General features: G+C 40.9%; 1 protein-coding gene across 1 annotated transcript; it reads left to right on the top strand.

The window, feature by feature from the left end:
* Positions 1 to 3,116: 3,116 nt before the first annotated feature.
* LOC149751487 (uncharacterized) lies at positions 3,117 to 10,330 on the top strand. The gene has a single exon (XM_089926708.1). It carries the CDS (start codon positions 3,543 to 3,545, stop codon positions 4,152 to 4,154), a length of 612 nt encoding a protein of 203 aa, XP_089782834.1. The 5' UTR covers positions 3,117 to 3,542; the 3' UTR covers positions 4,155 to 10,330.
* Positions 10,331 to 10,879: the final 549 nt, after the last annotated feature.

The raw sequence follows: 10,879 nt of genomic DNA, 5'->3' as shown, positions 1-10,879 counted from the left end.
TCGTTGGTCTACCGTGACAACTTATTCATTCATATACGCTTTCTGGTTTAGCTTATAATTGTTACTACAAAGACCTATATGATGCCTCTAGTTATGATTAAATAACCTTTATTTCTATGTCCAACATGTTTGAACATGATAATTGTCTTTAAGCAACTAGTAGAAACGTGCCAACTCAGCTGTATCAATGGTGAGGTAAATGTTTTATTGACGCCCTCATCATCCCTGGCGGCGAGAGCAGCACCATGGCCAAACTCACCCGATTGCCACAGCCTCATACGTCGCTTTCTATCCCTTGTGATCTCCCTTGTGTCAATAAACCTCTTTCAGCGCAAGAAAATTTGTCTGCTTTTCCTTCTTTCCTTGTTTTGAGGAGGTTACTGATCGGTTGTTGTTAAAATGCCTTTATGCATATGTTTCTTTAATCTAGCGCACTTTTTCATTTTGTCATCTCTTTCTAATTTTTTTGTCTATGCTTAAACTAATGTGCAAACAAGAAACATGCTGCTTTTGTTGATATATGCCTTCGTTTTACTCACAGGGGGCGTTTGGTAACCCCAACAGGATCACCACGGTGATCTAAGATCCTCGGTGATCTAAGATCGATGTGTTTGGTGGTCATGGTTCAGTGATTAAAAATTTCCGGATATCCATGAGTAACTTGTTTGGTATGGTATGGGGATCCAAGATCACTGACCACATAATACCACAAATACTCTTGATATATCTTATATGGTTTTTTTTATGTATTTTTAATTCTCATGAATTAAAAATGTAAGTCAATATACTAATTCCTATAATACCTCATAATTTTGTCACATATTCTATAGCCCTTATCATATATTTATTAATCATATAAAATATATTTATAATAAAATATTAATATATTTATCAATATATTAATTATTAATATATTCTATAAAAATATATTTATTACTCCTATAAATTATTAATCTTATAAAAATATGTTATTTTTCATTATAGAATTAATATTTTTATTTATAGTTATAATAGATTTTTTTAATATTCATAATTATTTTGATTAGAAAAATAAGGTAAATAGAAGTAATATTGTAATATATTAAATATTTTCATTATATAAATATAAAAATAATAATATATTTCTACTAGAATTTAAAATTATCATTAACAATATGATTAGTAATATATTATAATATAATATATATCATTAATATAATATATAATATCAACATAATTTATATATATATTGACATGATATATTGCTGGTATATTGATATATCAATTTTTCTGCTAACTTGAGAAGTATTTTTGTATTTAATTTTCAACCCAGGATCACTGCCCTGGGGTGATCTTGGATTTCCGACCTCAAGGACGCGTATCCCATCACCGAGTTGGGGGATGATTTGAGAAGTGGAGGTGATTTAAGATCACCGCCACGTAGGATCATCGTGGTGCAACCAAACACAGTGATCTCATCACCTCCACCCACATCACCCTTGATTCTAGGACAATCATCCCATACCAAACGCCCCCACAAGCTTTCGTTTATCAATCTGTTCTTGTATTTTCTTTTTTTCTTTTCTTTTTCTGCATCGTGGGTTGCAACCAGGCTGACCCAAGCCTTAGGCGACCTAGGCGGTTGCCCAAGCCCCAACCCAAAGAAAGGCCCCGCCCGACTCCTGTCTCATAGCTACAATAGTCCGTAGAGGTTGAGGTGCAGAGCCAACAACTACCTCGACAAGACGACTCCCAATCCCATCGCGGCATCGCCCATCATCCCTTTCTTTAAAATCCTCATTGTCCTCCACTCCTCCTCAATCCTCATCGTCCTCCTAACTCTTGAGCTCCTCTTCTGCACATCTGCTTCAATCTTCGCCGACCGCTTGCCGGCGCGGTCGTCTTCTAGGGTTAACTTGACTTCTTTAGAAGTCGACTCATGATTCACTAGGGCCAAGATTGCTTGCGTCGACTTGTGATCCACAGGGGATGACTTGTAAAAGGGCTAGCTTTTTATTGCTATTTGGATTCTATATGCTGCCGTTTGGGGTAGACTCAACTTATTCATAGGTCAACTCATGATCTTTAGGGGTTAACTCAAGAAAGTGCTTGTTTTTACTGCGCTCTACCTTTCGAATGGGCCCTAGACAGAGATCTGATAACCTGGCGCACGTTTCTCATGAGTTGAGAATATAAGACTATAACGTTGCTTAGTTAGACGGAGCCGTATTATCAGCCATAGGACACTTCTCAAAGTCAGAGCTTTAGTGAGAGATCCGTAAGTACTTATCATCCGGCGCACGTTCCTCATGGATTGAGAATACAAGACTACAAATGTTACTTAGTTAGAGGGATGGGTTGATATGCTTAGAATTTTGAAATTACTTTTTTGTCTTCCATCATGATCGTCTATACATGTTTCTTTTTACACATCTACCCATTAAAGGTGTGTCAGTCATTTTAATTTAAAACCACTAATTTTTTAACGGTCTTAGATGGTGTGGGTACATGCAAAAAAACAAGGATAAAAAAGGGGCAAAATAATAAAATAAGTGTTTTGCGAAGGTATACATGCAAATATCATTTTTGGAAGGGTATTCATGTAAAATTTGATATTTATAAGGATATTTATGTAAAAAACATTTTTTTTAAGATCTGATATGAATAATTTTTAAACAAGACATATAGATTCCAATTAATCCAATAATTATTATGTACGGATGTCAAACTATTTTGACCACTTTATGAAACCCTAATTTGATCAAGCAGCCCAATCATAACAAACGTCTACCACCAGATGGTTCTATGCCTCCTGTCTATAGCGTCCTGTCCACCATTCATTCATCATCGCATATTAATCTGCATGTGCGAATGCCAACAAATCAAACCATCATGCCGCTTCCGAAACCTCTCATCTCATCGCTCTCCCGTTCCCACGCACGTGAGTTTATTTCACGCAAATTCGAAATGTGGTCTGGCTACCGCGTACTCCCGTTCCCGCCCAAGCGGCTTTCTACCTTATCATGTGTGGGAAAGGCTTCGTGCATCCTGATCCGGTTTTCTGCGGGCCGCCAGGGGCTAAACGGGCAATAAAACCACCCTCCCTTTCGGTAATTTCCCCCCTTCCTCCCCTTCATCCCTTTTAGCCAAACCCTCTCCGTTCGGAACCCTAGAAATCTCTCCCGTCCCAATGGCTCCCAAGAGACGAGTCGTCAAAACCGTCCGCAAATCCACCCCCAAATCCAAAACCCCCGGCTCCAAATCCAAATCCCCCGCTGCCGCCGCTGCAGAAACGCCCGTCTCCGAAGTCTCCCCTCCCTCCTTTGTGGCCGCGGAGACCCCCACCTCCCAATTTACCCCCTCCGCCACCCCAACGCCGGCCGACGCCGAAACCCCCGTGAAGGAGCCCGCCACCACTCCGGAACCCGCCTCCACTGAAACTCCGGCCTCAGAGCCGGCGGCCCCCTCGAGGCCACTCCGGGGGCCTCCGGACCGTCTGCCGCTGAACACCCCCCACAACCCCCCCCCCTGCGGAACCCGCCGTTTCGCCGGAGAATGTCTCTATGCAGGCCTTTGAATTCGAGGCCACTCCGGAGGCGTCCGGACCGGCTGCCGCTGAAACCCCCACGGCGGAACCCGCCGTCGCGCCGGAGAATGTTTCCATGGAGGCCTCTGAACCTGCGGCATCGGAAACTCCTGCAGTGGGACCCCTGGAAACTGCCACGAAACCCACCAGAAAGACCACCCGGGTGGTAAAGGTGGTGAAGAAGAAGATCATCAAGAAAAGAGTTCCAAAGGCATCGCCTGCGGCCAAAGAGGAGGAGAAAGCCCAAGAAGCAGCAGGAGACTTACTGGCGGCGGCAGCAGAAGAAACCCCTGCCCAGCAGCCTGAATCCGAAAATCCTAGTTCTGATGCGGCAGCTGTCGAGGCTCCTGCTCGGCAGGAGGATGCAATGGAGACGGAGAATCTTGATTCTAGAGAGGAGAACAAGAATCTTCCAGCAGAAAAGGATGGGGGAGAGGGAGTGGAGGCGGCAACGGTAGCTGCTCCTAGAGATGAGGAAGCAGGGATATCACAGCGGCAACAGCGGACGAAGATGGAGATCTTCATTGGAGGGCTGGATAGAGATGCGAAGGAGGAAGACATAAGAAAGGTGTTTGGGAAGGTTGGATAGCTTGTGGAGGTGCGGATGATGATGGATGGACAAACAGGAAAGAACAAAGGGTATTGTTTCTTGAGGTACAAGGAGGCAGCTCAGGCTAAGAAGGCTGTTGCGGAGTTTGCCAAAGTGGAGGTATTTGCAGTCTTTGTTCTTTGCTGCCGTGATTTTTGTTTGTAGGCTTAGATTCTGGTTTCTCTCTACTTTCAGTTTTGCCCCCTCCATCTAAACTATTTTGGAGCTTACATAATAGGTTAAGAATGCCATATTGTGCAATCATATGTCCATTTACCTCTATACAGCTAATATGTTGAAGTTCAAACTTCAAATTGCTTTCTTGCTTACTTTTGTTCCCATTGATATATTGGAGTTGTTATAACAACTTATTAATTTCCTCAAAGGAATTTGAACTCTTAAATTGATATGTGATTGATGAATGCGGTAAAGCAATTGCTTTAATATCCAATATCATGACTAAAGTAGTTTTACTTGAATTGATTTTAATGGCACTTGCAAGAACACTTCTAGAAAACTATCATCATATAGATGAACAAGCCTGTCAATTTTTGTCTATATACTTTAAGCAGCACTGCTTCTTAAGACCCACCTATCTTCATGGTCCAAAAATAAAATTGAGTATAAAATTTGTAATTCCTGCCATGATGGCCACACATATCCAAGGTTAAATGGTGTTCTAGGCCAACTTTAAATGAGTTATACCACTTACCATCATGAAACATAAACCAAAAACATTAACAATCCGTTCTTTATGGGAAGGGATAAAGACAATACGAAATCTAAGCAAGGTTTGTTGTACTGGTTGGTACTGTACCATACTTGATATACTGTACCGTACTGGTACCAAACTGGTATGTTGTACCATATCGTACCAACATTCGGTAGACTGAACCTTACTGTATCGTATCGCATACCAATATTGTCAGAGGATGGTAGTGGTACGGTATTTGTACCGAGACGGCGAACCTTAACTCCTAAGCATATATAGTATGACCTTTGGAGTATGCCACACTGGTAATGCAGCCAAAAGAAGGACGAGGAGATTAGTTAAGTCCATAAATGTGCTTGCATAGCTTGCTGGACTTGTTCTGAAGTTGTAGACCAATGGATATGATCATAATATGTACCTCCTCATTAAGATAATCTTGGAGTGCCTAATTCGCAATTTTGAGTGAGCGAGTATTGGAGTGAATTCAGGTATGGGAGCAAGGAAGTAGAGCTCTCTCTCTCTCTATCTCAAAAAAAAAGAAAGAGAGAGCAAATATGGGTACAGATTCCAAAGAGATTTCAAAGCAGTTGCTTCAAGAATTGGAGTACAATATTTGTGGATTGATGCGGATTGGTTGTACCATATTAGTAAGGTACTAGGTCTATCACACACCTTGGTTCATTATTATACCAACACATGGTATGTTCCTAATAGATCTGTTCAACAGGTGGGCCAGGTTGGGTTCGAGTCGAGCTAAGTCTAAGATATAACTAAAATAAGTCGGATCCACACCCTACTTGGCCCGGCCTTTGGGCTTACTTTCTAGGCTTGAGCTCGGTACTTACTCGGCTTTGGGCTAGACCTTGGGCTTCCGCCATCTTGTTTGTGCCTTAAGTCTCCAGGAGGTCTTTATGGTCTCGAAGAGCCATCATATCTCATCCTCGATGGTGCAGATGCTGGCAAGGCCGCACTCCTCGTAGTGGAGCTCGATCTCGCAATCATATTGGCATCTTTGGCAAGGTTGAGGTGGTAGACAGGGTGGGACATGAGGTCATAGAGATTGCTAGAGAGGTGGAGGTGGTAGAGGATTGGAGGAGATGGGGGTCGGCGTTTGTAGAGTTAGAGGGTATGGGACTGGATGAGGCGATGGGGGTCGATGATCTCCTGGTGAGCACGACGGAGGAAGGGATGGGACTGGATGAGGTTTAGGGTTTAGGATTTAGGGTTTAGGGTTTAGGGTTCTGGGTTTTGGTTTTTGGGTTTTTGGGTTTTGGGTTTTGGGTTTTGGGTTTTGGGTTTTGGGTTTAGGGTTTTGGGTTTGGGTTTTGGGTTTTGGGTTTTGGGTTTTGGGTTTTGGGTTTTGGTTTTTGGGTTTTGGGTTTAGGGTTTAGGGTTTAGGGTTTAGGGTTTAGGGTTTAGGGTTTAGGGTTTTAGGTTTTAGGTTTTAGGTTTTAGGTTTTAGGTTTTAGGTTTTAGGTTTTAGGGTTTTAGGGTTTTAGGGTTTAGGGTTTAGGGTTTAGGGTTTAGGGTTTAGGGTTTTGGGGTTTGGGGTTTGGGGTTTGGAGTTTGGGGTTTTAGGGTTTTAGGGTTTAGAGAAAAGGTTACCTGGAAGAAACAGAATTAGAAAAAATCTTCAAAAAAAGAGCAAAGTCCTATTTAGATTCTGCAAAGTAACTATTAATTGTGCTCCATAATAATGTAAGCATCCACAGTTAAGAATTGCCGAACCAGTATCGAGTGTTATATCAATCGGCGCTCGGACCAGTTCAGACCAGACCAAATCGATCGCCAAATATGTCACAGCGCGGCACGCTGTGGCCAAACATGCCACAATGCGCGCGGTGCGCCGTGGCAAATCTAATCGGACTTGGTGGGAACCGATTGGTTCGCACCGAGTTCTAGCCGAATCGGACGGGGCCGGAACCATTTTCTATGCCTGAACTGATCCGATCAGAGGCCGGACCGATTCGGTCCAAGCTGAACCAGCTGGTGCAGATCGGTTCAGCATTCCTTGTCCACAGTCATAGATAGAGTGACCCTCAAAACAAAGATAAGGGATGATGGAAATGGAAGTCATACATGGCTAACTCAAGTCATCCAAAAGACTGCACAGATAAACTAGGAACATACCAAAGTAGTTGCATCACTGGAATATGTAAGGAGAGAGTGTGGAGCCACAATCTTTAATTCATCTCTATACATAGCTGCATCTTGAAGAATTTTCACATAACAAAGGGGAAAAAGGGAAGAAAACAAAAAGAACAATTGAAGGTAAGCTTTGATTTCTCTGATTTGAGCATCTAGGGAGAGAATCATTTACATAACTAAGATGATCAACTACATCCAAGCATGAATATACATATATCCTTGATATACAATATGTACAACAAAGAATTTGTTATCAAGTTATGATCCAAACAAAATTACAAAATCAAAATCATGCACCAGATTAGAAGATTAAGAAATAATAATAGTACATGCATAGAAGGTAGGGGAGGGAGGGAGATCGGAGAGATGAAAATATTTAGATATGCTAATGAGAAAAGTGAAAAGTAGAACCATCTTTAGCCATTTGCCTTCATAAAATGTAGGGGAACTACATATCGATAACCTAAGAGGCAATTATTGGTCTAAATTCCCCACTACCTTTTAAGTATCTTTCAAGAGACTGATTTTATATCATGCTTATTCTTCAACCTCCTCCTTGGACTGACTAAGGGTTTCACCTTGTTACTTTGAGGATGAAGCGGAGAGCTTGTAGATGATTGAACAGGTTCCTTAGTCCACTGCGATCATTATGTATAGTCTATATTCAGTTATTTTTCTTCCCTTATTATTATATTTTATTTTCCCAAGAAGTTTGTTATTGCTGGCTTTGGTGTCTTGCTGTGTTAATTATTTTGCAGGAGTATTTTTTAACTTTGAAGTTCAAGCTTATTATTCATTATTTCGTTGATATAAATTATCATAACTCTTAATATTCATTTTTTGAAAATCTTCTTTTACCTGGAGAGTGCCACAAAATGGAAGTAATAAGTACAACAACGAAAAAAGTTAGTCTTGCAACTGGATCGATTACCGACTAGGTTAGAGATGACTCATAAGCAACCTGATTTTATTTCATGTCTTGATTGTTGTCCCATAACTGACCCGCTGACTAAGTGGATCAGGTCAGTTTGTCTCCATGCAGAATTTTTGCAAACCCATGGGGTCATTCAGGTTTGGCTAGGTCAAGCTTGATCTGAACCAAACTGAAATCATTTAGGTTTGGGTTGTCAGGTCCAGGTTCAGGTCTACTATAATATAAAAATAAATTTGTGCTATTAATTTTATATTTATTCAAAAATTAATAAAGACATAGGTGGTGGATATGGATTGCTATCAGAAATGTAGTTGACGAGAATAAGGTTTGGCCTTAATTGAGTCTTCAACTTACAAGTAAGTAGCATTAATATTTGATCCACAAACCTAAACATTGGGATTGAGGGTAGGGAGGATTATAGATTTCAAAGTTATGCATTCTTGGCATTGTTTTAAAATGTGGCTATGGCATGCAAGCAGTCAACGACTACATAGTGCATATACATTGTGTAGGCTGCGTATACAGACAATATGCAATTTGTATCAACATCCATGTAGTGCCCCAGCATGAAATCCATCAAAGGCCAGCCTTCTTGAGTCCTTCCTTCAACATGCATATACATACGTTGTAGTCAAGTCACGTAGTCAAGTATTTCTCACCCAGATATTTTAATATCTGGCAAACTACTTCCATGCTACAACATCTCCACTTGAATACCTAGTACTTAGGCCTTAGTAGTACTGTTAAGATAATTAGCATATTGACATTAGTAGTGTAATGTATATAGCCTATTTGAAATCCACATTCAACACAATCATTAGCTTGAACTTGTTAGTTCGCATTGGCCTGCATAAGAGTGGACCATTATGTGCTTGCACAATGCTAAAAGGCATACATATGCTGTTGCACAATGGTAAGTAGATTGACATGTAGTGGCACAATGCTAATCTTGCTGTGCTTTTGAAATGCTGAGGAGACCATATTTTTGGCCCTATAACAAATATATGGTTGCACAATGCTAAAAGGCTCACAAATACTATTGCTCAATGGTAGGTAGGCTACGGCTAGGGATAGCAATTTACTTTGCCTCATCGGTTACCTGACCCGATCCGATCCAAATGGGGCAGGTTTTACCTGACCCACAGTAGATCCGGGGTGGGTACGAGTAATGGTATTTTTGTATGGAAAAAAAAAATATTTTTGTAACTTTACCCAACCTGCCTTGTCCAACCCACTCTATTTAACTCTACCGCCCTGCCTCGCCCTGCTCTGAAACAACTATGGGGTGGGTATAAGTAATGGTCTATCCGATCAGTTGCCATCCCTAGCTGCAGCACAATGCTAAAAGGCTCACAAATGTTGCTGCTTCATGGTAAATAGGCTGCATGTGAAGCTGCACAATGCTAATCCTGCTGCATATGTGTCCTTAAGTGTCAAGTGGACCATCTTTTTGGCCCATGTATGGCCTAACTACATATGTAGCAACCACATATTGAATGTGCAGCATGGTCTAGGGACCGCATATGCATACCCAGCCGCACAATGCAACATCATGTATTGCATTTTGAGACACTGATTTTTGGATTGAGTTGGATTAGGTAGGGTTGGGCCATATGATGTTTGACCTATTTTAGACCTGGCTAGTACATGGGTGTTGGGTCTAGGTCAGGTAGGAAAGCATGATCTAGACCAAGGTTTGCTAAACCAGTATCGGGGCTCATATCGGCTGGTGAAGTTGATCGATCAAGAGAGGGCAGAGGAAGTTTGAGTCGTCACAAGGGAGCTTCGAGAGCTCTAGATATGGCGACGAGGATCAAGAGCGAGCGAGAGAAAAAGAGTGACTTGCCTAGCCAAGGTCATTCTTGTTGTCGTCTTTGGTGACTTGATGGGGACATAGGGTTTTAGGGATTAGGACTTCGAAATTGAGCAAGGGGAGCTTCAAATGGAAAAAAATTGAGTGGGGGAGGGCTTCGCCCTTTGTATACCGAATCGACTTGTTGAACCATATCGTTAACTGAGCAGTCTGGTTCGACACACTCCGAACTTGCTGATTCAGCATGGTTCGGCTAATCTTGATCCAAATTGGATCCAATTTTTCAAATGGATCACTTTTTCAGACCCAAACTTAACCTATGGGTCTAATAAATGAGATCTAAATGGACCAAACTTGATTTGGTCCAAATGACGTATTTGCAGACTTAAAAATGATGAAATATATCATCTATATGTTAACAATGATAAAATGCATGCAGAGATGGTTGTTTAAGAACAAGTATAAAAAATCTTGAGGAACACAAATAACTTTAATATAAGAAATCCCATGCATGCAGACATCCACTTGCAAAGCATGTTAATATAATAAAATGAATAAATATATAAAAATAAGAGAAGCTAAAAATAATAAGCCAAAGTTATCCTTGAATGTGAAATTATATTAATAGCATCTAGGATGATTTTGTCAAATAAAATATAAAAGTGGAAAAAACATAAATGCAAACCATGAAAGACCTCAAGGTGGATTTGTGTAATAGTTTGAACACAATTTAACTAACATAGGCTCTAGCCGTCTCCTCCTTTTTCTTGATCTGTCCCAATGAGGAAAAATTTTCTGCCCACAAGTAGTTGATATTCTTAATTGTGATGGGACCAACCTGGATAGTGGAGGGAGCTTGAGATGGATAACTACGAGAGGATCGAGAGATGTCTCTGTTTTGTAAATAATAGGAGGGGGGAGGTTCAAGTAAATTTTGAATTCTGTTTTTGTTGGGTTGATGAATTCCTATTTGCAAGGGATTGTAGTTGATACTCATGGTGGTTGCTAAGTGTAACAATGAGAAAGAATGCTACATGAGATTTACTTTCCAGAATTCTCTTAACAAATTTGAGCGGACAAATTATTTCCATCTAAGGCAAATTTCATAGAAGACCCCA

Source organism: Phoenix dactylifera, chromosome 12 (genome assembly GCF_051530095.1).
Source record: "Phoenix dactylifera cultivar Ajwa chromosome 12, Ajwa_hap1_PhDact_Kaust_v1.1, whole genome shotgun sequence".
NCBI classification, from domain to species: domain Eukaryota; kingdom Viridiplantae; phylum Streptophyta; class Magnoliopsida; order Arecales; family Arecaceae; genus Phoenix; species Phoenix dactylifera.
Note: the sequence above shows the minus strand (reverse complement) of the source record. Positions and strands in the feature narration are given on the sequence as shown.

What these genes read in the sequence shown, in the direction of transcription:
- LOC149751487 (XM_089926708.1), top strand. Translation starts at nt 3,543, where the DNA reads ATGCAGGCCTTTGAATTCGAGGCCACTCCGGAGGCGTCCGGACCGGCT.